Source organism: Panthera leo, chromosome D4 (genome assembly GCF_018350215.1).
Source record: "Panthera leo isolate Ple1 chromosome D4, P.leo_Ple1_pat1.1, whole genome shotgun sequence".
NCBI classification, from domain to species: domain Eukaryota; kingdom Metazoa; phylum Chordata; class Mammalia; order Carnivora; family Felidae; genus Panthera; species Panthera leo.
In genome coordinates, this window is record NC_056691.1 from 4,723,756 (window position 1) to 4,751,518 (window position 27,763).

Below are 27,763 nucleotides of genomic sequence, written 5' to 3' on the forward strand. Positions count from 1 at the left end.
GCCACCAGGACGCTGGGGAGTGCATTCCTGCGGATGACGCGGCCCGCACGTGGTGCTTCCTTACAGCAGCTGGGCTGGGACGGCGATCAAGGCGACAGGGTGACAAAGGGCTGAGCGGGAGGGCGGCCACCTCCCCGAGGAATCGGGCTGTATCGGAAGAAATGTGTCCCATCCACTCACGCTACCAACCCAAGATGCCTGCAGAGTGCACCGCGGGAGCAGCGAGCCAGACGGTGACCTGTGGGGGAGGCTGAGGCACGAGACAGACCACCCACTCCTCCGTGAGCCACCCGCTCAGGCGGGACGCCCACCGGCTCCGGACGATTTCAGGGAGGATCCCAGGAGACCGCCACCCGTCAGCAGGTGACGGCGGCCCAGCCAAGAGTGCAGCTCCTGAGGGTCTGCTCAGCCCCGCGGGGCTCCCCACAAGGCCCCTTCCCCCCCTCCCGCGACCATCTGCCCGCCACCTGCCAGCCGCCACCTTCCGACCGGCTCGGACCAGCCCTCGATGCCCCCACGGCTGCCGAGGCAGGCACGTCGCCACACCCACCAATGGGGCAGCGCCGGGCCACGGGCACCCGCCACCCATCCCAGCAGCCACGCCCCGGGTACAGAAGGCACCCCACGCCTCTCCACGCGGGCCCCCGAGAATGCTTGCGAACACCTGCTTCCAAGAGCTCCTCACTCTTTACCTTTCAGAGTCGGAATAGGGCCGTCCTGTCCATCCAGCTCTCCCAGAGGGTCATTCGGGTCCGGAACCTCCATTTCCCCTGGACGAAAGAAAGAGCACAGCACATACATCCGTGAGGTTTACTGCACGCCCTGTACTCCGCTTCTCGTGCAAGAACAACAGTATTCTAGCAACACCGTCCACCGTGTACAGAAAACTTAGGAGGACAAGGCGCTGTGGGAGCTTCTGGAAGGCTCTGATCTGGCATTGCAGCAGAAGTGATTCTTCACGCTGACCCCCAGGGTGGCAGAACACACAGACGAAGCACACGTGTGACCGAAGCCCTGCGCGCCATTTAGGGAGGGACAGAGATTCGAACACTGGCTGGCGAAAGAGAACACCTCGGTCGCCAGAGTCTGCAGGTGGCTCTCCGGAGGGGGGCCCTGGAGATTGTGAATAAATTCGGAACCGGGGTGTTTCAGGCAGCGCGTTCCCCTCCTGTCCACTGGCAGCCAGCAGCCAAGGACGGACCTACCTACAGCTGTGAGGACAGAGGTATCTCGTCCTACAGCTCTAGCAACCCACCCTCTAGAGACGGGGTCACAGCAGGCGCAACCACTCCCAGACTCACCCCCACCCAGCGCGGGAGCAGATCTGGTCCGCCTAACCCAGAATACCACACAGAGCCGTGGGCCCCTGTTCCCGGGTCCCACCAGTCGGGCCGGGAAGGTGGGATAGAAATGGTGGCTCTGACGACACATCCGGATGGATCCGGGTCTGTGACATCAAAACCCAGCACGGAATGGGACACACGTGCCGAACGTCACGCAGCTTAGAAGGAAATCTTGCCCTGCTACACGTGGATGACCCTGGGGGACATTATGCTGAGGGAAAGAGCCAGACACAGAAAGACAAATAGTGTCTGACCAGTGAGGTCCCTAGAGGTGTCCAATTCATAGGCAGAAAGCAGACAGGGGGGCGGTGGGGGGGGGGGGAGGCAGGAGTTGGTGGTTTAATGGGGACAGGTTCTGGAGATGCATGGTGACGGCAGGAGTACAATAATGTGAGTGCCGTTAACGCCACTGAACCCCATACTTAAAAATGGCTAAGACGTGGGGCGCCTGGGTGGCTCAGTCGGTTGAGTGTCCGACTTCAGCTCAGGTCATGATCTTACGATCCATGAGTTCGAGCCCCGCGTCGGGCTCTGTGCCGACAGCTCGGAGCCTGGAGCCTGCTTCGGGTGCTGTGTCTCCTTCTCTCTCTGCACCTCCCCTGCTCACACTCTGTCTGTCTCTCTCTCAAAAATAAATAAACATTTTTAAAAAAATGGCTAAGACGTGTGGAGGTTCCTCAAAAAATTAAAAATAGATCTACCCTATGACCCAGGAACAGCACTGCTAGGAATTTACCCAAAGGACACAGGAGGGCTGGTGCACAGGGGCACTTGTACCCCAATGTTTATAGCAGCGCTTTCAACGATAGCCAAATTATGGAAAGAGCCTAAATGTCCATCAACTGACGAATGGATAAAGAAGATGTGGTTTATAAATACAATGGAATACTACTCGGCAATGAGAAAGAATGCGATCTGGCCTTGTCTAGCAACGTGGATGGAACTGGAGGGTGTTATGCTAAGTGAAATAAGTCAGGCAGAGAAAGACAGATACCATATGTTTTCACGCTTATGTGGATCCTGAGAAACTTAACAGAAGACCGGGGGGGAGGGGGAGAGGGGGAAAAAAGTTACAGAGAGGGAAGGAGCCAAACCCTAAGAGACTCTTAAAATCTGAGAATAAACTGAGGGTTGATGGCGGGGGGGGGGGGTGGTGGAAAGTGGGTGATGGGCATGAGGAGGGCACCTGTCGGGAGGAGCCCTGGGTGCTGTATGGAAAGCAATTTGACAATAAGTTTCCTATTAAAAAAAATGGCTAACACGGCAAACTTTTAGGTTATGTGCATTTATTACAATTTCTTTGAAAGTCTCCGGAAGGCGGTTTATAACTCAGTGACAAACCGGGTCACCCCGCTTGCCTCTCTTACACGAGACCCAGGAACCAACAAAGCACCCAGACACTCGAGGCCGCTCTTGCGATGAGAAGCCTTGCTCGAGGAAGCTGGGGCCTGCGAACAGGGTACAAGCGGTTTTCAGACAGAGCGGCTTTCACGCAAGAGTCTTCAATTTGTTTCGCTGAATAAACACCGACTGGCCAGCTGATTCATGAGGGCACCGGCATCTCTAAGCTAAACCTGTCTGCACCGCCAGGTCCGAAACCCCAGGATGCGCCAGGGAACACATCAGCCTTCAGCGCCCTTGGCATTGAGCCACAGCACCCATGCGGCCAGCGGGAGGGTGTTTCTGCCCGGGCCGGGGCTTCTCACACCCAGTTAAGGAAGGTCCCCTCTTTCTATCACTTCTAGCCCAAACTCAACCACACAACAGACGCCACGCTCCGTGCCGGCTTCCGTAAAATGTCCCCCATCGATCACGCGTCCTTATTCTCCAATTCCCCGTATCGCTCAACGTTCCCCAGGGGACTGTAAACAGCGGCTAGGCCATCCCAGCATTAGAACCTAGACAGAATCCGGGGCCCCGGCAGCACAGACACAGGCAGAAACCGGGCAAGGCAGTCCACGGATGTGTGCTAAAGAATTAAACTTGAGCTGGGTTGGAAATTTTCAATTGGCATGTTATACATGCCATCACTCAGCGCTGTGTAAATGCAGAGAGACCACAGGAAATCAAACACACTTGTACTATATACACACATCTGAAAGAGGCATAAAAATTATTAACTGCTTAGAAATTGACAAATGGTGTGAAACAGTCAAATAAATATACACCCTGAAGAAAAATAAGCACTATTAGCCCAATTCTACCGCGGAACAGATTCCCAGCTCTTCCAAGGTAGCTTTCTGTTTTGCGGCCCAAGGTTTCCCGGCGCGTCTGAGTCACGGTGTCCCCCTCACGGTGCGAAGGAGCCGGAGGTGGCCCCGATGCTTCTGCTGACTCTCGGGTCGACCTCACCCACCCACCCAGACCTGCAAAGTCGCTGTTCACCGCAGAAATGCTAAGACTCTGAACAGGTTGTGATGGTCAGCACGGAGGCTGCGACTTGACTTTTCATCTCTTTTGGCCTCAAGCTTTGCCTTAAAAAATAACTTAGTAGGGGCGCCTGGGTGGCTCAGTCGGCTAAGCATCCGACTTTGGTTCGGGTCATGATCTCGCGGTGAGTGAGTTTGAGCCCCGTGTGGGGCTCTGTGCTGACAGCTCAGAGCCCGGAGCCTGCTTCGGATTCTGTGTCTCCCTCTCTCTCTACCCTTCCCCTGCTCACACTCTGTGTGTCTCTCAAAAATAAACATTTAAAAAAAATTTTTAAATAAAAAATGACAGCAAGGGTCACATATGTGAGTAAAGGCAGAATATGGCCCATTACCGTGGTCCTTAGAGCTGACACCCTAAGTTTCCACAGAACGGGGCCCCGTTGTTGCTTCCTGAGAAAGGAGGACCCCACTGATAGCCTGATATTAGAAACTGTCATTCTCCTACAGAGCATGAAGTCAGACACAGAATGGTTGTCCACACTCAAGATGCTGCACGTCCTAAAATTTAAAAGCCAAATGGAACAGGTGCAAATATGAATTTGGGGAAAGGAGACAAGTGGGTCCAGCGTTTCAGCAGATGCCAACTGAATGTCTCCCGGCCCCCCAAAAGGGTTGGAAACACCCCAGAGGAAAAACACAAAACAAACACAGGCCAAAACCAACAAAACAACTGCAAAAACTACCACACACACACACACACACACACACATCCAAATGTCACTGTTGCATAGCCAGAATTATAAAGGTAATTTAAAATTTCTTCTTTTATTTTATTTTTAAACACCTCTACAATGAAAAAGCATCGGATTATTAATCGATGTAATCCACATACCACAAAATTTGCCATTTTAAAGTCTACAGTCCACGGGCGCCTGGGTTCAGTGCCAGGCTCTTGATTTCTGCTCAGGTCATGATCTCACAGTTTGTGAGTTCAAGCCTCACATCAAGCTCTGCGCTGTCAGCACAGAGATCCTGTCTGCCTCCCTCTCTGCCCCTCCCCTGCACATTCTGTCTCTCTCTCTCTTTCTCCAAAATAAATAAACTTTAAAAAGTATCTAAAAAAAATCTCAAAAAAACCAAAAATAAAGTCTACCTTCCGGCCCCAGCGGGTTTGGGGATATGCACAAGATTGTGCAACTGTCTCCACTATGTAATTCCAGAATATTCCATCGCCCCCAAAAGAAATCTTGTTCTCATCGGCAGCCCTCCCCATTCCCACCTCCCCAGGCCCTGCAACCACCAGTCCGCTCTCTGTCTCTAGAGCTTTATGTTTTGGGCCTATTATATAAATGAAATCACGCAACATGTGGCCTTTTGAACAAACACCAATTGTATGATTCCTTTTGCTTTTTGATATTATGTGTGGAAGTGCACACAAGACCCGAGGTGAGTACAGGACAGGAGGCTGGAGTCACCAGGATTATGGACGCCAAGACATGTCTGAAAGTCACCTGCCAGGACACCAGCACACCTCCACACGCTGCCACGGGAAAGGCGGGGCTCCGGGGCTCTGGACACAGGGGACCAAGTCGGGGTTCAGCACCGCCAGCACTGGAGCTGGTCTCTCCTGCTTGCGCCCTGACTAGCGGGCTCTCCTGGATGTCACTGCTGCTGGCTGACCGACCTGTACCCACCTTCCTAACCCCGCACACTGCCCTGGTGATCCCTGCCAGCCCGGCTGGCCGGTGACAGTCCCCGGCGGTGTGAGCCCCGTGCCATCTCCCTGATGGCCTGCCCAGCACCTCCTCACACAAAGCCCCGCTTCGGGCTTGCCTGGTGCTGCTGCCCTCGCCTCCGCTGGCCATCCGACAGACGAGGAGACCCGAACAGGGAACAACCTAGGGGAGGAGCCCCGGCTGCCCCAACGCCTCGGGACTTAATCCTCTTCTGAAATGGAGCAAATCACATGTCTTTCATTTTGGTGGAAGGCTACAGGGCGTGCTATGAAGGCCACACGTGTCCATCAGGGGCTTGGAATTTCTGATGCTCTAACTCTCCCGCACCAGACGTGGGGGGCTTTCACTGTGAAAACCCACGCAGGGAGACACGGAAGGCCACCGGAACACAAACCATCGATGGCCTCAATCAAGTAAGGGGTTTATCAGCTCCTTAATTGTTTGTTTGATGTTTGAAGAAGAGAGAACATTTAATTTGAAACCAATTGAAATGTGGCTGCTTTAGTGCAAAGACACATTAATTGTATAGTTTGACAGTCAAACTATTATAGTCAAAATTATACTTTAGTCAAAACTATAGTCAAAATTATACTTTAATGCCTAGAAGCAAAGGCTGAACACAACGTGATAATAACCCTTCTGGAACATGGGATTCTGGAACAGAAAAAAGTACATTAGGTAAAGTCTAAGCAAAGAGGAACGGTATGGATTTTGGTTAAGAATAGTGAGTGGCCGGGGCAGCCGGGTGGCTCAATCGGCTGGGTGTCCGACTCTTGATTTAAGCTCAGGTTGTGATCTCGAAGTTCGTGGGATCGAGCCCCATGTCCGGCTCCATGCTGACAGTGTGGAGCCTGCTTCGGATTCTCTGTCCCCACCTTTCTCTGCCCTTCCCTGCTCATGCTCTCTCTCTCTCAAAAATTAAAAAAAAAAAAAACCTCTCCCTCTCTCTTTCCCTCCCCCCACCGCATGCTCTCTCTTTCTTTTAAAATAAATAAATAAATATTTTTTTCAAAAAGAATCAGTCAATCGAGGCACATTTGCTGTGACAAATGTCCCACACTAACGTGTAAGATTTAACATCGGGGGAAACAGGTGCGTGGTGCAGAGGAACTCGATATGACCTTCACATCCTTTCTACAAATCTAAAACTGTCCTCACCGAAGAGCTTACTCAAAAACACTTACACATCCCATCACATGGCTTAAGCCCATAACCAAGGCTCACAGGTAGAGAAGGGCTGTAGGAAAGATCCTATCTCCAAACACCTCGCATTCTTGATCACTGGATACGGCCCCGAAGCCAGGCATGAACGGTAGATTTAGTGTCAGGTGTTCAAAGAGTCCGTAGCAGGCCAGTGACTACTCAGAAGTTAAGTGAGTTAGGTTCGGACCTGAATCCTACGTCATTCATCAGGCGTGGTGACGTCAGCTCTTACTCAGGAACTTAGGGCATATTCTGGGCAGCACTAATCAGTGTCCCGCACATTCAGGGCTGAACTGACCGGCGTCAGAATGGCCCGATGAAAAGATTTGATGCTGATATTTCATGGCACACACGCTGCCCACACGTGGGAAAATGCAGAGCGATTGGGAACCAGGCACCAGCCACACACACACGGAATCTTCCACAGACCTTCTCTCAACACGGGCCTCCAGCGTGACGTCCTGATTTAGGGCGTCCGTAAGAGACGTGTACGTCTGCAGAGCAGCAAGTGGGTCTGTGCTGATTTCCAGGCTCTTTCTGTCCTATTAAAATCCCAGCTTTCTCATCAGCAGCAGAGACACTATGAAGCAAGAATTTACTAATGAAGTTCAACCCACGCCCTCGGATGTGGGCCCATGGTGCTATTCTGTTTGCGATTTGCGTCTCTTAAAAAGTGTTTTGTTATTCCTACTGTTTTCATCCTTACGCCCTACCTGCTGATCTGAATCGGTACACGTGCTGTGATTTAATTAGATGTAGTCTCTAGAATATCTGGACACCTTCAAAGCAGGCTCCTTTTAATTAGTGAGGCTGCCTTCTTCACCGGAGCTTGGCATTCTTGGGTTTGGTCATCCTTGCGAAAAGGTATAATTTCCAGGATATGAGAAAGAACAGCAGTCAGGGAGGGCCCAGAAAAAGCCCACAGTCTGGAGGGGTGATCGTGTAGCAGAACAGGAGCTTCTCGAAGGACAGGCCCGGATTTTACGATGAAAACTCAGACAGCACACCCGTTTTCGACGGGCAACGTTGGCCGTGCATCCAGCGCAACCCCTCGGCTGAGCAACATGTGCAACCGAAACCATCCGTGACGCCGGAAGTGTAAGAATGGAGGGAAAGAAACTAACAACCGAGAGGGAGCGCGGTAGATGGTCCTAAAAGGCGCGTCCGTTAGTCTGGGCGTTCGGCCAGAGAAGGTACGTCCAACAGGAAGAAGACTCCATAACGTCTCTGGGAACACGCTGGTTAAAACGTCGCACGCTGTGTGTCTCCAGCCAGAAAAGCGCACAGCGGTCAGGGTGAGCGGCCTGTGCCCAATCGCCGGCCGTCTTTATTCTCACTATTGCTACCTCGGGGTTGAGTAAACATTGGTGGTGTTCTCCCTCAAGGGCTGGCCTAACCCTGCTTTGGAAACACGAAGTAACACCCACCAACCTGAAACGGAGTCACCAGGGTCCCTCACCAACTTACACTCCTCTTTGATTCCACTTCTGCGGCAAAAAAAAAAAAAAAAAAACCCGTCAAGGCTGCAGGTGAGTGGGAGCCCAGACCCAGCTGCCGCCCCGGCACCCCCTGAAGGGAGGGCTTTTCCACCCTGGGTCCCCGGTGGGTCCCCCGGACCCCCAACAGAGGCCCCGCTGTCAGGGTCCAGTGAGGATCTGGCCGAGGAGGGCGAGGGGCCGCTCGGGAGGCTGAATCGGGGACTTCTGTCTGCCCCAATATCTAGAGCCCCCCGCAGAAAAGGAGCCAACGGACATGCTGGGTATGTTCCCTGTTGCCATTGGGTTTCACGGACGAGTCTTGAATGTCGGTTGTCCCCCTGCACACGAGGAGTCGTTTCTTACCTCGAATCCCTAAATTTCATTAAAGGTAAAAAGAGGAAAAGACACCTTAAAACAAACAAATAAAGCAACCCTTAGTGGGAAAAGAATCCAGTTGTGCAGTAACCCATAGAAACAGGGGAAGTGACCTTCTAACTGTTTAAGGAAGGGATTTAAAGGCCTCGGCCACACGCGCCGCAGCCCCGGGACCCAGGCCTGCGAGACCCGTAGGCTGGCGTGAGCGGGACTGGAGAGAACAGGGTCCGAGGGTCAGAAGAGGCCTGCGTCAACCAAGAATCTACATCCGGCCTGTGTGGCCAGATGCTGCTCTCGTCCCCAGAAGCATCGTCCAATTGTTCTTTTGAAAGTGGGGCATGCGATCGCCTCAAGTTCATGGAAATAAGCAACAAAATGGGGGTCAATGTCTGCTACAATTGACCAGGTGGTGACAGTGATGATTTTTTTAAAAAATTTTTTTTTAACGTTTATTTATTTTTGAGACAGAGAGAGACAGAGCATGAACGGGGGAGGGTCAGAGAGAGGGAGGGAGACAAAGAATCCGAAACAGGCTCCGGGCTCTGAGCTGTCAGCACAGAGCCGGACGCGGGGCTTGAACTCACGAACCGCGAGATCATGACCTGAGCCGAAGTCGGACGCTTCGCCGACTGAACCACCCAGGCGCCCCAGTGATGATTTTGTTTAAAGGTACCTTCTGTATGAGCTTGCCAGCAACAATGCACCACTGCCCGGATGTCCAAATTTTGGAGGCCGAATTCGAGATCCCGATGCGAGCAGGGCTGGTTTCTTCATGGCCCCTCTCCCAGGCGTGCAGACGGCCGTCCCCTCTGCGTCCCCTCTGTGTCCCAATCTCTCCTTATAAGGACGCCAGTCGCATTGGCTTCGAGCCCACCCTAATGACCGCATCTAAATTTAATTACTTCTGTAAAGACAGTATGTCCAAACGAGGTCCCCCTCTGAGATACCGGGGGGCTAGGACTGCAGCGCGTCTATTCTGGGGGAGCACGATTCAACCGACAACAGGTAGCGTTCATTTGCCCTCATTGCCTCTTTAGAAGGAATGCGGATGTGAAAGCGGCTTTTGCGAGCACGGGGTGCAGACGGACAGACAGGCCTCAACGAGACAGGAGGCAGGGGTTTGGACCAGGTACAGAGGTGCGTCTGGGGGACCCGCCCACAGCCCGCTGATGATCCTAGCGCCCCGGCTGCTGCCTCAGACACCTTCTCTCTTGTACGAAATACACCCCGTGGCTGCGCTCCCCCAGACGTGAGTCAGGACAGGGGTTCTCCGAGCTCCATGCGCCTGCGATTTCCAGCAGCAGCTGTGACACCTTCCGAGCCCGCACCTGCCAGGTCCCTCCGCTCACGGCGCTCACTCACGTCAGCGCCACTGTCCCCGCTGGGCGGCAGGGAGGCCCGCAGGGAGGGGGGCGCTGGTCAACGTTTACATGGTGCCTCAGTTTACCCACGTCGTCCTCATAGCCCCTTCCCATGACCTCTGCGTCTGGACCTTCTCCTCCTGCCCTCATTTTCCGTGCCACTGAGTGTCTTCCCCTCCCTGCTCCTCCGAAGGCTGCACCTGCAAAGCTCCTCCCTCTTTCCACCCTTGAGGGGAGAGAGGGCTTGGCTTTAAAAGAGCAAAACAGGGGCGCCTGGGTGGCTCGGTCAGTTAAGCGTCTGACTTCGGCTCAGGTCATGATCTCACTGTTCACGGGTTCGAGCCCCACGTCGGGCTCTGGGCTGACAGCTCGGAGCCTGGAGCCTGCTTCCGATTCTGTGTCTCCCTCTCTCTCTGCCCCTCCCCCTCTCTCTCTCTCTCTCTCTCTCTCTCTCAAAAATTAACTTAAAAAGAAATAAAAAGAAAATGCACAGAGCCCCCAAAATGTACCTTGTCAGGTCAGACCCCTCTCCGGGAAGCCAGTGTCACAGACCCGAGGACCGGTTCCCATCTGATACGCACATCATACTCGACGTGTCCAAGCAGGAACCCCGCTCTCCTCCACAGACTACTCCCCTGCGGCTGCCCCCCACCTCCTGAATTCTGACTCCGTCGATCCACAGGCCAAGGCCCCAGCCCCCCCCCCCCCCAGTTGTGTCTGACTCCCCTTCCAGCCACATTCTGCGTCCAACCCGTCATGAAATGTCAACCGCTCGGTCTTCAAAATGAATCAGAATCGATGCTGCCGGCCCCGCCCCACCCCCGCCTCGCCCCTGCCCCGCTGCTCACGCCTGGTCCCCTTCGCTCCTGGCTCTGCTGGGTCACATGACAGCCCCTGCATGACCCACCTCCCCTCCAGAAGGGGCTTCACGCACCATCACCTGAGACAGCAGAGGTGACCCTCGGAAACATAAGGCCCAGCGGGAGAAGCCGGACACGGAAGAGCCCGGATTGTGTGACTCCCGCTTACACCACGTTCAACGAGAGCCCGAGGCACGTGTGGTGACGGAGGTCGGCAGCACCCTTGCGGGGGACGGCCACGACGGAGCAGGACAGAGGTTTCTGCGAGGCTGCTGGCGACGTGCGAACTGATGCACGTATGCGTATTACGCCCACCCCAAGCTTTCCGCGTTTCCCCTGGCGTGTTCGCTCCTGTAACACTACCTCCTTCAACGAGGCCCGCCCTGACCCCTTCCCTCCACATCAAGCTCTCAGTCCTGCTGCCTAAAAACCACATGTCTGTCTGCTCCCTGCTCAGCCCGGCAGCTGAGCAGGGATGGTTCCTCTGGCGAACGAGTGAATGAATGAATGCTCCTGTGCTCGACACCTTCCAGCACCTTCCACCTGCTCTACCCTCTGTCCGCCCTCCATCCAGATGCACACGCACACGCGCCCTCCTGAACTCGCCCGGGCTCCTCTACCCTTCACGCCCCCCTCCCCCCGTCAACAACTCCAGCCCCTTCTCCCTCTAGAGTTGACGTCTGTTTGCCCCCCGCCTGGAAAACGCCACCTGAGACCTCTCCGCTCCGTTGCTGGCTTGTGAGGCCACCCTCCCCGTCCCTTGCTGCATTTCTCTCCAGAGCAACGTGTCTGTCCCACGTCAGCAGAGAGTGGTCCATGGAACAAGGCTGTGGGTGACGGTCACAGGCGTTACCTCGAACCCCGGCATGCAGGAAGCACCCCAAAACTCCGAGGACAAAACGCATGCTGGCAGAGTCGTGGGACCGTCACGCTCACGTTCCGGAAACCCTGAGGTTCATCTCACGGTGTGAAGGGGGGGCTCACACCTGTCCCAGGCATGCGGGGGGGCCCCTTTGCTGCACTCCTCTTCTCAGAGGCAGATAAGGGGGTCACAGTGCGGGCCCCTGCCCCTCCCAACAGCAAGCGAGCACCTCCCTGCTCCACTGCCCTCCGACCCGACCTTCCTCCCCGTGCCCCAGCAGGTGCACCCGAGATGCATTCTGCTGAGAGACGCCAGGCCCCCGGACCACACGCCGCAGAACTGGCCCGCAGAACGGTGGCCTAAGGATCTCGGTGAACTCACTCTGCCTCCAAAACCACAAAATCCTGGGCCACGCGATGAAAACCAAGCATGTCGGAACTCCGAGAATTCACCAGGGCCACCGAATGAGCTGAAAACAAATCGTCCACGTGAAAGAAAGGACTGAAGGACTGGGCCCCGGGAAGATGGCCTCGCTGCATCGTCTGGACGTACAGCACCCGGGGGAGATCCTAGGTCTGACTCGGCTGGGCTGGGGCTGGGGTCGTAGGGAGGCAGCGGGGAGGGGGGTGTCACCCCTGGGACACTGTCAAACAGCAGCAGGCTGCCAGCAACACCTCAGCAGCTCCCTCGTGGCGACCACAGGGCAGGAAACACCAGGCGCCCAGAATTCAAAAGGAAATCCAGACCCAGGGGACCACAGGAAACTTCGAGAAGTCTGACGTACTTCCCGGATCAACAACACTGCGCATGTGGAAGGCCATGCGCACACCCCAGGAAGGCTAGAAGGCGGAAGACACCGGCCCCTCGTCTCTGGTGCCATCAGGAAGAGGCAGCGAAGGCTGATGTTTGATGGATGCCCGCTCACAAGCTCCCCTTGGCAAAAGGTTCAAGACACGCAGCGAGGTGCGTAAGAAAGTCTCCTGACCAGGGACTGGCTGGCCACACAACAGTGCTGACTGAGAGGTGACACTCAGGAACCCAAACTTGAAAACGTAGAGGACCTTCGGCGCCGGGGTAGCTCAGTCGTTTAAGCGTCCAACTTCAGCTCAGGTCACGATCTCATGGTTCATGAGTTTGAGCCCCTCGTCAGGCTCTGTGCTGACAGCTCAGAACCCGGAGCCTGCTTCAGATTCTGTGCCTCCCTCTCTCTCTGCCCCTCCCAGACTCATACTCTGCGTGTGTGCGTGTGTGTGTGTGTGTGTGTGTCTCAAAAAATAAATAAACATTAAATAATTTTAAATAAAATGTAGAGGACCACATGTTAAGTGTTCTTATCACACAGACAAAATAATAACAATACTAACAACAGTAATAAAGACGGGAGAAGGAGACTTTTGGAAGCAATGGCTATGTTTATAGCCCAGACTGTGGTGATGGTTTCACGAGCATACACTGATCCCCAAACTTACCAAGTTGTGTACGTTAAATCTGTAAAGTTTTCTGGATGCCAATCATACCTCAATTGAGTGGTTTAAAAACAAAACAAAGAGAACTTAAGAATAGCGGACAACTCAGCGGTCACACATCATAGGAAAGAGAGAACCCGCAGAATTAGTCAAGGAAAGCCACTAAACAAACAAACGGTAACAAGAAAAACACCCCCAAAAACCGAAATGAAAAACAAAAACAAAACCACAGCAGCAAAAACAAACCTTGTTGGGTAGAGGGGTTTGCTAATAGAGTTGCTAAAATATTATTTAAAATGTCCAATTTTGGGGGTGCTTGGGTGGCTCAATTGGTTAAGTGTCCGCCTGACTCTTGATCTCAGCTCAGGTCACGATCTCAAGATTTTTGAGTTTGAGCCCCATGTCGGGCTCTGTGCTGATGGCATGAAGTCTGCTTGGGATCCTGTCTCTCCTTCTCTCTGACCCTCCCCAGCTTGTGTGTGCTCTCTCTCTCTCTCTCAAAATAAATAAATAAATTTTAAAACATTTTTAATAAAAAAACCAAAATGTCCAGTTTTAACAAAGAGTACAAAGACATACAGAAAAAAAAAAAAAATCAAACAGCATGCCACATACACAGGAAGAAAAAAAAACACCTAACAGGAAATGTCCCTGAGGAGACTAAGACCATTATAAATATAGTCTTAAACATATTATAAATATGTTTAAAAAAAGAAAGAAAACCACATCTAAGGAATCAAAGGAGGGGCACCTGGGTGGCTCAGTCAGTTAAGTGTCTGACTTCAGCTCAGGTCATGATCTCACAGTTTGTGGGTTTGAGCCTCCTGTCGGGCTCTGTGCTGACAGTTCACAGCCTGGAGCCCACTTTGGATTCTGTGTCTCCCTTTCTCTCTGCTCCTCCCCTGCTCACGCTCAAAAATAAATAAACCCTCAAAAAAATTGTATAGAATCAAAGGAAATTACAACAACTTTTTCTCACCAAACAGGGAATATCAATAAAGTGATAGAAATCAAAAGAATCAAATAGAAATTCTACAGTGGAAAGAACAATAGCTGAAATTCACCAGGTGGGCTCCACAGCAGATGTGAGCTGGCAGAAGATTCAGTGAAGTAGAAGACACTTTACTATCTTTCCTGCAATAGAGATTATCTACTCTGAAGAGAAGAAAATGAAAAGAATAAAGAAAAGCAGCAGAATCTAAGGCACCCGTGGGACATGACCAAGAGCACCAACACATACATAATGGGAGTCCAGAAAGAGATGAAAAAGGCAGAAAAAAATATCTGAAGAAATGATAACCAAACACTTACCAAACTGGAGAATAACTATTCATTTAAACACTTAGAAAATCAAGAAACTCTAAGTAGGACAACCCCTAAGAGACCTACAACTGGACGCACCACAAACAAACCTGAAAAACGAAAGCAGAATCTTAAAAGGAGCAAGAGAAGGGACTCGTCATGTAGTGGGGGTCCTCAGTAAGATTAAGAGTTGGTTTCTCATCAGAAACCAAGTGGGATGACATATTAAAAGTTTTGGGGGGAAGAAAAAGACTGTCAGTCAAGAATTCTATACCCAGCTAAACTCTTTTTCAAAAATGAGTAAGTTAGGCCACTTCCAGATGAACGACAAATGGGGAAAATCTGTCATTAGCAAACTTCTCTACAAGACATAGTAAAGGGAGTTATTTGAGGGAAGATGAAAGGACATTGGAAGGAATCCAAATCCACACAAAGAAGTAAAATAGTACCAGTAAGGTACCTACATAGGTACTATGAAAGTTATATAAGCGTATTTTTGTCTGTAGCTCTTTTTTTCTATTTCTTTTAAAAAACTTCTGCATAAAACCATAACTATAAAATTGTGTTGATGAACTTAAAACATAAAGATGTAAATTGTATGGCACTAATAGTTCAGAGGGAAGGGGAAGGAATAGCAACATATTGGAGCAAAGTATTTACTATTAATATTAAGTTAGTATTAATCTGAACTATATTTTTTAAATGTTCATTTATTTATTTGGGGGTGGGGGGGCAGGGGCAGAGAGAGAGGAGGGAGAGAGAGGATCCCAACAAGCCTCCACACTGTCAGTGCAGAGCCCCACACTGGGCTCAATCCCATGAACCATGAGTGAGCAAGATTTTTTGTTAAGTAAGATGGTAATAGTAATCTTCATGCAACCACTGAGAAAATGATTTTTAAAAATGACATATATGAGAGACAAAGAAATTTTTAAATCACACCAGGAACTATCTACTTAATACAAAAAAAAAGGAAGGAATCAAGGAACAGAGGAACAAAAAAGAAGTGATATATAGAAAATAAGTAGCAAAATGACAGAAGTAAAACCTACCTCATAATTAATTAATTAAAAGCAAATGGGTTGAAAGGACAAATCGAAACAGCAGAGATTGGCCAAAAGGATTTTTAAAATTATCCAACTTTATGTTGTCTATAAAAGATACTTTGTATTCAAGAACACAAATAGCTGGAAAGGGGTATCACACACACAATAATCATAAGAAAGCTGTAAGGGCTATATTAGTACCTAACAAAATAACCTGCAGGATATAAATCATTACTAGAAACAAAGGACATTTTATAATGACAAGATGGTCAATCCAATCTATTTTAAACACATATGCAACTAAAAACAAAGCCCCAAAAACACAAAGCAAAAACTTACAGAAATGAAGGGGAAAATAGCTAAGTCAGCAATAATAACTGGAGATTTCCACTTTCAATAATGGACATAAGTACTAAATAGATCAGCAGGGGAACAGAAAACTTAAACAACACTATACACTATGCCTAACACTAAAGAACATTCCACGCCAACCACAAGATACACATTCTTCTCAAACTTACACAGAAAGTATTCTAGGACAGATAATATTCTAGGCAATAAAATAAAACTTGATAGCTTTAAAAGGAATAAAGTCATGCAAAGTACGTTCTCTAGCAACAGAATGGAATTAGAAATCAGTAACAGGAGAAAATTTAGGAAATTCACAAATACGTGAAATGAAACACAACATTTCTAAATAACCAATGAGCCACAGGAAAAAAATCACAGGAAGATTATAAAATACTCTGGGAGGAATGAGAGTGATGCCCAAAATAACAGAACTTAAGTGTGCAGCTAAAGTAATGCTTAGAGGGAAAGTTACAGTCTTAACTGTCCGTACTAAAAAGGATGTCAAACCAATAACCTCGCTTTACACGTTAAGGCCTTGTAAAAAGAAGAGCAAACTTAACCCAAAGCTAACAGAAGAAAGAAAAGAATAAAAATAACAGAGAAAATCAAAGCTGGTTCTTTGAAAAGATGAACGGAATTGAGAAAGCTTTGTCTAGGGTGACCAAGAGAAAAAGAGAGGAGGCTCAAATTATTAAAATCAGAAATGAAATATGGGGGCATTACTACTGAATTACAAGAAACAGAAAGGTCTAGAAAAGAATACTATAAATCATCGTGTGCCAACAAGTTAATAATATGGATGAAATGGACACATTCCTACAGAAACGCAGCGACTGACACTGATGTCAGAAGAAACAGAAAATCTGAACGGGTCTAGAACAAGTGAAGACATTGAATTAACAATAAGAAAACTGCACAGAAAGAAAAGCCCAGGGCCGGATGGCTTTTCTGGTGAATTCTACCAAATGTTTAGAGAAGAATTAACACCTATAACTTCACAGACACTTCAAAAAATAAAAAATGGAATACTTTCCAACATATTTGATAAGGCCAGTATTGTCCTGATACCGAAAGCACATCATGGTAAATCTGAACAAAGTAAATCTGTACACAAAGTGCAGAAAATTGCGAAGTCAAGACTCTTGAGTGAGCAGAGCAAGGTGAGAGCCAAGTGTACCCTGTGTCCCCAAGGCCAATCCCAGACACAGAAAGGCAGGTGACCTAGAGTCGTGGAAGCTAGGCAGGAAACACAACCCTGCAGAGACTTACGCAGGAAACAGGATGCACCATGTCTGAGTCATGTTAGCAAATTTATACATGTCCTTTTCCACTAAAAAAACAAAGAAAAAAAAAACAAAACACCTAGCTAAATTTTTTAGGTAGAACAAAATAACTCATCTTGGAAATTGTATAACTAACGAGATTTTCTAGGGGCATCTGGGTGGCTCAGTCGGTTGAGTGTCTGACTTCGGCTCAGGTCATGATCTCATGGTCCGTGGGTTCGAGCCCCGCGTCAGGCTCTGTGCTGACAGCTCAGAGCCTGGAGCCTGCTTTGGATTCTTTGTCTCCCTCTCTCTGTGCCCCTGCCCTGCTCACACTCTGTCTCTGTCTCTTAAAAAAGTGAAGAAACATTAAAAAATATGTATATATTAAAAAAAAAAACGAATGAGATATTCTAGTTTTTTTTTAAAGAATGTCAACAATTTAATGAAACTACGTAACTTAAAATATCTACCGCACAAAGAGAGATGCAGCCATAGTGAGAGTCCCCTGCGCGCCCCAGGAGTTTTAAACAACCCGAAAACAGTCTTTATATTCTGTTTCCCAAATACCTGATCCCACTGGAGAGTATCTGATCCGTTCAATGCAAAGAGCAAGGATTTGCAATAGCAACACGAATATTTGCACTCTGTCAGTTATGATTTTGGACCATTAACATTGACTATATTAAAGCAATACAGGGGCACCTCAGTGGCTCAGTCGGTTAAGCGGCGACTTTGGCTCAGGTCATGATCTCACGGTTCGTGAGTTCGAGCCCCGCATCGGGCTCTGTGCTGATGGCTCAGAGCCTGGAGCCTGCTTCAGATTCTGTGTCTCCCTCTCTCTCTGCCCCTCCCCCGCTCACGCTCTCTCCCTCTCTCTCAAAAAATAAATAAACATTAAAAAAAAATTTTTTTAAACAATACTAACCAGTGCAAGTCGTTACCATAAAAATGCAGGTAATTGCCAATTATCATTTTTTCTATAAATGAATGTCGTTGTCTCTTCTAAGCTTCTTTTAAACTAATTTACTGAAAGCATGAAGTTGGCAATCCTATCACCAGACACTGCCTATTTCCTCATGCTCCAATAAAAAAAGGACATTTTTCAGTACATTGTTTTACCTAAGTGAGACTCTTAAACTCATAAATCATGGTCGTTTCAAGATTTTCTTTGAGGGTTTCTTTATTTTCACAGCCAGAAGCCCTAAACTAATCAATCATGGAGTAATGTCATGGGCAATTACCACGGGCGGGACTTGCCTGTTCTGTCTCTCAAGGTGTGTTCTCAGCTTCATATTTTAAAGCACATTTGTCTTAACAACCAAAGGGCACCATGGAAGCCCTCTCTCCCAGTTGTTGGGACACCCAGGAAACACACACACACATACACACACACACACACATGCGTGTGCCTGTGACTAAGAGGGTCCCTGCAACTTCCTCCTCATGACTTTAAGCTTTCAGGATCTTAAACAGACAGATTTGGAAGAAAATGAGACCAGATGAAAAGAACAATAAGGGCTGGCATCCCTGGGCACAGGGACAGGGGGCCGGCATCCCCGGGCACACGGGCAGGGGGCTGGCATCCCGGGCACAGGGACAGGGGGCTGACATCTCTAGGCACAGGCATAGGGGGCTGGCATCCATGGGCTCTCCCTCCTTGTCCATGAAAATGGTAGCATCTCAGATACATCCTATGCAATCTGTCAGCACTGTACTGTACCTTCCCGAAACCTTCTTTCCCAGCAGAGAATTCAGGGAAAACAGCATTTCTGCTCATAATACATCTGTGAAGCTGAACAGACCTCGGGGTGAGGGAAGCAGGGGGAGAGCGAATGGCCACCAGCCAGAGAAAATCCCCTCCCTGCTCATCTGCAGGCAATTTTACAAGGACAATACAACCCTCTTGGAGAGCTGCTTGTAAATAATTTTCAAAGAGAACAAACAGGTTAGTGGAAATGAGTCTCTCTCTCTCTCTATTCCTGCCTCCCTTCCTCTCCTCCCCCTCTCCCATTTTAATTCTGTGTTTTTCCTTTTCGTTTTGAGGGTCCGTACGTGTAGGGGTAGAGGAAGCTGTAATGGGACCCCTTCTCTGTCTCTTGGTCCGGTTCTCCTTCCAGACTCCCAGAGGGTACCCTTCCTTCACTCCACTGGTTCTCAATGGGCAGAGGGATTTTGCACCCTCCCCCCTCCACCCCCACTGATGTCCAGCAATGCCTGGAGATGTTTCTGATTGTCAGACTAGGGTGGGGACACCAGTGTGGCCCCTCGTGGCCCAAGGCCAGGGACGCTCTGATGCACAGTCACCATGCAGAAAAGCCCCCATCGCACAGAATTATCGGGTCCCAAATGTCAACACCGTGTGGTTGAGAAACCCTGCTTGGGTCTGTCCTACCTTCTATTTTGCTGCGTGTTCTTAGTTGAGGGTCCGCAAGCCTGAGAGTGGGAATAAAACTCAGATATAATCTCATCCAGCCATCGGGGCTCCGGGCTCATCCTTTCCCAATGTCACACGCAATCTAAGCCCCGGAAGGCTCTGGCATGTTGGACGAGCCCAACTTTTACAGTCGGACAGAGGTCCCCCCGCCTCTGCCTCTTACCGGCTCTGAGGGGGGGCCAGACAAGTGGCTTCCCGGCCTCTCTGACTTGTACCCCGGGAGACAAGCTTACAGAGCCGTGACGGTCCCGGGAAGTCACACGGAACTTCTTGGACTGGGCTTTACATCCCTCCCACCGAAGCCGGTAAGTGTGTGTTCTTGTTCTCCATCTGTCCCCTTTGTCTAAGCTTTCCTCCTCTGCCACCACGGTTGCCAGTGAGGCGGGGACCCCCCACGAACACCGGCCCAGGGCAGCGGCCGCAACTCAGACGTGAAGGACCGGGCAGGACCAGCAGAAACACCAGCCACGCCTATGTTTGCTTCTGTGACACCGCGTCACCGAGGACGTCCTGCGTGTGTCCCAGGGTGCCCGCAGGCCAGCCGCTGGCTGGGGCTGCACAGAAGGCGGCCCGCTGTCATCGGCCACGGAGGGACTGGGGTCGCCCAGACAGCTAAACTGCTGGAGAAAGCACATGCCCTTTGACCAGGGTGAGAGGGACGCGGGCTCTCACCCTCCCGTGATTTCTCATCGCCATAAAAGCGCGAACAAGAGAGGGGAGGGCGGCCAGCGGCCCAGGCCGTCTCGGGAAGGACACAGGGACTGCGGCTTCCAGCGCCCACACGGCCGTGCAGACGCACACCCTCTCGTACTTGGCTCCGCGCTTAGTGACCAGGCCACGGTGAAGTTCACGGCCCTGCTTCAAATATCTACCAAAGCAGATGCCAAGGGTAACAGCACGTAAACGTCGCGGGGCGCGAAGGCTGGGAAAGCCTCCGCGCTGGAGGGGGAGGTTTTGCAGAAATGGGGAGGTCAGACCAAGGCACTCCAATAGCGCCTCATTCCTACAAAGGAGGCTGGATCGTACCCCCAGGCCACTCCACGTTCCTTCCCACCATCACCTTTATGTGTAAGGAGTTTACAGCATGGGGGCCCCTGGGGGGCTCAGTCGGTTAAGCCTCCGACTCTTGGCTTCGGCTCAGGTCGTGATCTCGCAGTTTCTGGGTTCGAGCCCTGTGTCGGGCCCTGCACTGACAGGGTGCAGCCTGCTTGGGATACCCTCTCTGCACCGCGCCCCCGTCCAAAAAATAAGTAAACTTAAAAAAAAAAAAGACTTTGCAGCACGGACACGGACGTACGCATCAGAGGAGGCTAAGCTGTCCTCTGAACACGGGAATGGCCACGACGTGAGATCCGCAGGGCAGGGTGCTGGGCACGGTTACTCTCTTCCAGGGCTTTCTTTGGACCTCGCTGACCCCCAGGCCTTGTGCTAAAACCGGGGAGTAAAAAGGGAAGAGCCCAAAGATATCTCGGTGGCAGTTTTCAAGAGGGAAAGACGACAAGGGATCACCTCCAGCGGGAATACGCTCTCCTCAGTGGGAACAGAAACGTGCCTTCGGCACGCCACACTGCGGCCCGGCACGGTGACGAGAGGCAGCGTCCACGCAGGGGGGCCCTCGGGAGGGGCAGACAGGTCCACACCTGAGGAGCCTGTCACCGATGCGGGTCCCTGAGGGCCCGAGGCAGCAGCTGTGCACGGGAAGATTGGACAACAGCGGGCTCTAAAAGGAACTAGAACTCGAGGGCTGCTGTGATCCATCCAACATCCCTGAGGCCATCTTACCTGTCGACAGGTAGGCTGGGGCCGGGTCCCAAGTGAGAGGCCTCGTGGCGGCTCCGTGACCAAGTCCTGAATGACAAGCGCACACGTGCAACAAAACTACCGCTGGCAGGCTGCCAAAAGGAGTTTGTGCTTTCAATTTAACACGGGAGGCAGCCGAATGTGTGCGGGGGGCGGGGGGAACCATCCCACGGCGGGGGGAACCATCCCACGCGTGCAGGCCCACCTGGGTGACTCTGGCCCACGAGCTGCCCCGGACCAGAGTTTACCTGGCGTTTCAAAACTGATGGTTCCCATCAGTTTGCCACCATCAGCTGGTAAAGATCCCCAGGTTAGGCTGAGGAAGGTGCAGACACGGCGACGGGCATGTATCTGGGGGAAAGGCCACACGGGACAGCCACCTTCCTCTGCGACGTTCACACCCGCCACCCGACCGTTCCACCTCCAGGAAATGCATCTCGCAAAACGAACTCACGCACGCATGAAATGCTATGCACCCACGGTAACCGAAGCGTTGCATTTCTGCTTTTGTTTGCATTTCCGTGGGCTTTTATTTTGTCTCTCGGTGTCCAGACTTAACAGATTTTAACACAGGAACAAATTCATTTCACCACAACCACAACCGATACGGAGAACAGACTCATCACCCAAAAAACTCTTCCCACACTCTCCCTTTACACACACACACACACACGTGCGCACACACACGCACGCACTTTTTCCTCCATTGGCTTTTTTGAGAAAAATGGAATCACATAAAATGTAACCGATGGAGATCAGATCATGCCACCCCCAAAAGAGGCTACTTTGGCAGAAGGATTATTCTGAATTGAAGACAGCTAAGAAACAGCAAAGAGAGGGGAGCTCTCTGCTCTCGGCATCTGCCTAAAAGCAGGGCATACATCTCCCTTTGTGAAGGCGTCCCCCTCTTCTGTACCAGGAGGGAAGAACGATCCTGATCGCCTGATCGTTGTAGGTAGATGCAGCACCAAGAGGAGTCCGCCTGAGCAAATCCCAGGAAATCACCCTTACCTACCACGGCTCCCCCCCACATACTTCCGGGTCACTCTGTCACAATCCACCACCCTTGGAAGCCCAAACTCTTTCCCTTCGCTTCATCTTGTCTCCGCAATGTTTCGCCCTTCGTTTACGCAGCGTAAGGCATCCGAGCCTCAGCAGTTCTTTGGGTTTTCGCGGGTTTTTTTCCCCCCGAAGCATTCATCCGCGTGAGAAAATCAACATCGACAAAATCCGTGCACCTTTCCTACTGTGACGCAGTCTGTCAGTTTAATTCCCAGGCCTTAGTCACAGAACCCAAGGGAGTAAAGGAAGCTTTTTTCCTCCCCTACGTGACCTTTGATACTGGCTGTTTTCTCTCAACATAATGTCTTCGAGGGGCCGTCTAATTTGGTGTCTGTGGAAAGAATTCACTTGCTTTTTTTTTGGTACAACAGTATTCCATGGTATGGATGGGCCACAGTTTACTTATCCATTCTTTCACTGAAGGACAGCTGCACTGCACCAGTTTGGGGCCATTCCAAATAGAGCTGCTAAGAATATTCGCGGACAGGTTTGGTGGGATTAAGTTCCCATTCTCGGGGTACAGGCCAGGAGCGGGGAGTGTCTGCTTTGAGGTGACCCCTTTGGATTCTGACTCGGCTGGCTGGGACCTGGGATTCTGCATTCCTAACGGCCCCCACGCAAAGCCATGCTGCTCGTCCGTGGACCATCGTGAACGGTCTTGGCTTCTGGGCAGACGGGTCACATGCTTTCAACTTGGCGTGAGTTAAGACTGGCAGCCGTCACCAGGCCCTCTGATTGGTCAATGACACTCGTCACAAATAAACCTTTGCTCAATCCGGAAGGTTTTAGGTGAAGGACGCACTTGGCACTTGTATTCCCCACCGAGCCCTGCGGGCGTTTGGGCCTGAGACCCTGCTGAGCCTCACCTGCGAGCAGGAGAAACTGTGAGCACAGCTGTCTGTAGACCCTAGATGTAAGGGCTGTACTTCCTCTGTGCCGCAAAGCATCTTCCAAGGCACTGAAACGGGGGCAAGTTCACCTGCAGGGCTCAGCAAAGAGAGACACAGAAGAGGCCAGGGCAGTGGGGAGGGGAGGTGTGCAGAGAGCCCGTGAAAGAGCTCCAGATCACCAGCCCTTTTGCCCACGGGAAGTGGACTGAATCCAGCCCCACGGGGCCATGTGTGCCGGGAGAGCCGAGTTAGGAAGGATGTGAGGTTCTTCTGGCTTTCCAACCATGGGGAGGGGCAGGAACCACCACACCATTACTCCAGGGAGAAAGTGCAGGGCGTCGGAGGGCCACGCAGGGATGCCGCCTTGTGAAAAGCCGAGGGGACTGACCAAAAAGTGGGCAAAGGGCCCAAAGAGACACTTCTCCAAAGAGGAAACGCAAACGTCCAACAAGCACATGCAAAGGGGCACTTGGGTGGCTCAGTCGGTGAAGCGTCTGACTCTCGGTTTCGGCTCAGGCCACGGTTCACAAGATCGAGCCCCGCGCAGGGCTCTGCGCTGACAACACGGAGCCTGCCTGGGATTCTCTCTCTCCCTCTCTCTCTCTGTCCCTTCCCCACTCATGCCCCCCCTCAAAATAAACAGACTTAAAAAAAAAAGCACATGAAAAGATCACCGATCATCAGAGAGATTACAAAACCGTCAGCAATCACTGGCAAGACCCACGAGCCACCGCAATGAAATACTTCGCATCCATTAACAGAAAATGACGAGCGTGGGAGAGGATGTCACGAAGCCAGAGCCCTTGCGTGCTTCTGGTCGCACTGCGAGATGGTCACTTGCTGGGAAACGGTATGGCAGTTCCCCCCAAAATTAAGAATATAATTACGACATGACGCAGCGACCGCACTTCCCAGTATGTACCCAAAACACCTGAAAGCAGGGTCCTGAAGAGACAGCCGCACGCTCATGTTCACAGCGGCATTAGTCACAGCAGCCGAAACATGGAAGCAGCCCAAGGGTCCACCCGGGGATGAACGGGCAAGCTAAGTGTGGTGTATACGCACAACACCGTAGTGTTGAGTCTCAACGACGAAAATCTAACGTGCACTGCAGCATGGATGAACCTGAAGATGTTCTGCTGAGTGAAATAAGCCAGTCACCAAAAGACAAATACTCTAGGATTCCTATGAAGCGTCTAGAATAGTCAACCCCACGGGCACAGAATAAAGAATGGCGGTTGCCAGAGGCCAGGGCTGGGGAGTAGCGGTTTAATGGGTATACAGTTTCAGTCTTGCACGGTGGGAAAGTTCTAGAGGTTGTGCGACATCGTCAATGTACCTACGACTACTGAACTGCACGCTTAAGAACGGCTAAGATGGCAATTTTTATGTGGTTGGGTTTTTTGTTGTTGTGGTTGTTTTTAACCACAATTGAAAAATAAATCTGCACGCTGGATGGGCGCACAGAAGGACGCACAGGTGGGGCGTGTGGGTGGCTCAGCTGGTTGAATGCCCGACTCTTGATTTTGGCTCAGCTCACGATCATGGTTCGTGGGATCGAGCCCTGCCATCAGGCTCTGCATTGACAACACGGAGCCTGCCTGGGATTCTCTCGCTCTAGCTTTCTCTGCCCCTCCCCCATCCCCAAATAAATAATCCAACTTAAAAAAAAAAGGAAACAAGGACACACAGTCTGGCCTCAAGACACCCACGTACAGCGTTCCAAGCAGAGAGGTGCCCGACGGTCCCAGGCAGAACCACAAACACGCCCCCAGTGGGACCACGGCCGCACACGGACGAACACGGACACACGTCCTCTCCGGACCGGCTGGAGCCCTGCACAAAAGCGGCGTGGTCTATGCTTTCCACGGGGCCTCGGTCACTGGCAGGAACTCCTCCTACACCACAGGTCCTGCCTGGCGACCGCCGCCTTTAGAATCTCACGGAGTCGGGGTGTGGACGTCAAGGCCCACATCGCGTGGGATTACATCATCTCTGGGTGAAAGCATTTTACAGTTTTCAGGTACCGGGACCCCGGGGAGGCCGTCGTCACCAGAAACACGCTCGTTTCTGAATGTCCGACACAACGAGAGCAATTTGTGGCTCTGGGTTGGGCGCCCGGGGGCGGCTCAGGCGGTTAAGCGTCCGTGGGTTTGTGGGTTCGAGCCCGCGTCCGGCTCTCGTGCTGACGGCTCGGAGCCAGGAGCTGCTTTGGATTCTGTGTCTCCCTCTCTCTCGGCGCCCCCCCCCCCCGCCTCACTCTGTCTCTCAAAAATAAATAAGCATTAAAAAAAACAAACAAACAAAAAAAACGCGTGGCTCTGTCTCCCGTCTGCAAATGGGAGCAATACGAACAGCGCCCACCCGTGAGAGCCGCCTATCAGCACAGCACCGGGCACATGGGGGCTCGGGGCTGGCCCACTGCAGCGACACCCAACGAGGAGCACACGGTGGAAGCATCACATGCCACCCGCGTCTCCCCGCCGTGCCCCAGCAGCCCCTGATTTCCCACGCCGAGCCAACGTACGCATCGCTAGATCCCGTGCCTGTCCCCACAGCGGCAAGGCCACCACCTGGCTGCCCCCGGAGGAGCCTTGGCTTGGCAGCCTCTTAACCTGAGGTCCTGTGCAGCTGGAGGCCTCCCAGGGCGGGGGGGCTCACTCCCTGGCGTCCCGGCCCACAGGCTCCGCGTGGTGGCCAGAAGGTAACGGGCACACAGGACCAGCCTGGGCAAGCCCACTTTGGGTCAGGACTCGGCAGGTTGGCAAGAACCTACTGCCGTCCCAGCTCCAAGCGTGACTGCCCTGCGTCGTGGCCGGTCCTTGCCCAAGATGCCTGTTCCCCAAGAGGCCACTGCCCTTCTCCGGCCACCTAAGCTCTGGACTCCGTTAAGAGCAAATCCTTTTTTTTTTTTTCTTTTTAATGTTTATTTAACTTTGAGAGAGAGAGTGCAAGCAGGGGAAGGGCACAGAGAGAGAGAGAGAGAGAGAGAGAGAGGGACAGAGGATCCGAAGCAGGCTCCGCACTAACAGCAGAGAGCCCGACGCGGGGCTTGAACCCAGGACTCACGAGATCGTGACCTGAGCCGAATGGGATGCTCAACCGACTGAGCCATCCAGACGTCCCCAAGAGCAAATCTTCAGGGACGAAGCACGGCAGTGGTCCTGAGCTCTGCAGACCAGAAGTCTGAATGCAGATCGTTGGGACATTCCTTCAGCACAGGGCTTTTGCGTCATTTTCCTCTATTTTAATTAACTGGATCATTTGAAAGCTTCATTTGTCTTCTCCAGTCATCTCTATTAGCATTTCCCCCGAGGAACATTCCTCTTCCTTTTTTTATGGTTTAAAAGCTTTAAGCGAGAACGCTCAGCAGGAATAAAGCAGATGCCCTTAATCCTCCAGACGTACCCAAAGCACCTCACGTTAACACTCCCATACTAAATGTTCAATGAGTACAACTGTATTCAACAGCTTCTAGCCTTCAAAAGGCCACAGGACTATGCTCAAGTCTCCAATCTCCTCCGTATCCCCCTCTCTGTGCCTCAGTGTCCCTTGCGCACACACACACACACACACACACACACAGAGCACAGAGATCGTCACACAGGGCCGACACGGGCCTCTGGACACCCACACTGGGCCGGCAACAGTCACGGGCCACTTGCTTTTTACCCACTCCCTCCCCAGGCGCTGAGTTCAGGGAGGAACAGGGAACCTGAGAGCCCCTCCTCTGGCATTAGCTGCCGCTTGGGGCCCAGTTACACAGGCAAGGACCCCAAGTCAGCCCGGGCAGACCGGCCGGAGGCAAAGCCAGAACAGCCCTGAGGTCCTGCCTCCTCCAACCCGCCCCTCACCCTCCAAACACGGCCCCACTCTCCCCCTCTGTCCTGAATTAAAGACGCTGCACTCTGGCCTAGAGCAAGAAGCCTAGAGAAGGGGCACCTCTTGGCTCAACAGTCCCACACTCCCAGCACACGAGCTGAAAAAGTCAAAATGCAGACACTTACAAGCAAAGGGAGCAGGACAGGAAGAAATGCCAACGTGCTCTGGGGGTGTCATGAGGGGGAAGCCACGCTCACAGATGCACGTGTCCACACATGTGCACACACGTTCACTCACAAGGGCACTCGTGCTTTCGTGTGCACGCACATACGTATATGCACACACGTGTGCACACATTAACTCACATGTACACCCGTGCTGTCGCGTGCACGCACATATATATGCACACATGCACGCACATGTGCAGACCCCCACACACGTGCACATATGTTCACTCACATTCGCACACATGCTGTTGCGTGCACACACATACATATGTGCACCCATGCACACACACATACACGCAGGCACGTGCAGATTCCCATACACGTGCACAGGGTCACTCGCAGGCACACACATGCTGTCGTGTGCACATGCATACGTCTATGCACACACATGCACACCCACACATGGGCACATGAACACACATATAGACAACACCTGCACACACAACTACACTTTTCACAACACCTCGTTGGGAAGCATCTCACGACACGCCCTGGGTTGAACGAAGAAAGA

The 27,763-nt window shown here is 51.6% G+C and overlaps 1 protein-coding gene across 2 annotated transcripts in view; it reads right to left on the bottom strand.

The window, feature by feature from the left end:
* The window catches only part of ROR2 (receptor tyrosine kinase like orphan receptor 2), a 78,254-nt gene that overhangs the window by 45,216 nt on the left and 5,275 nt on the right, over window positions 1-27,763 (bottom strand). For both annotated transcript variants that reach the window (XR_006195910.1, XM_042913257.1), the window contains exon 2: window positions 693-770. Coding sequence is in view for 1 of the 2 variants with exons in the window: in XM_042913257.1 (XP_042769191.1) it covers window positions 693-765 (73 nt within the window). In the remaining variant the exon portion in view is untranslated. The remainder of the gene's footprint in view (window positions 1-692; window positions 771-27,763) is intronic.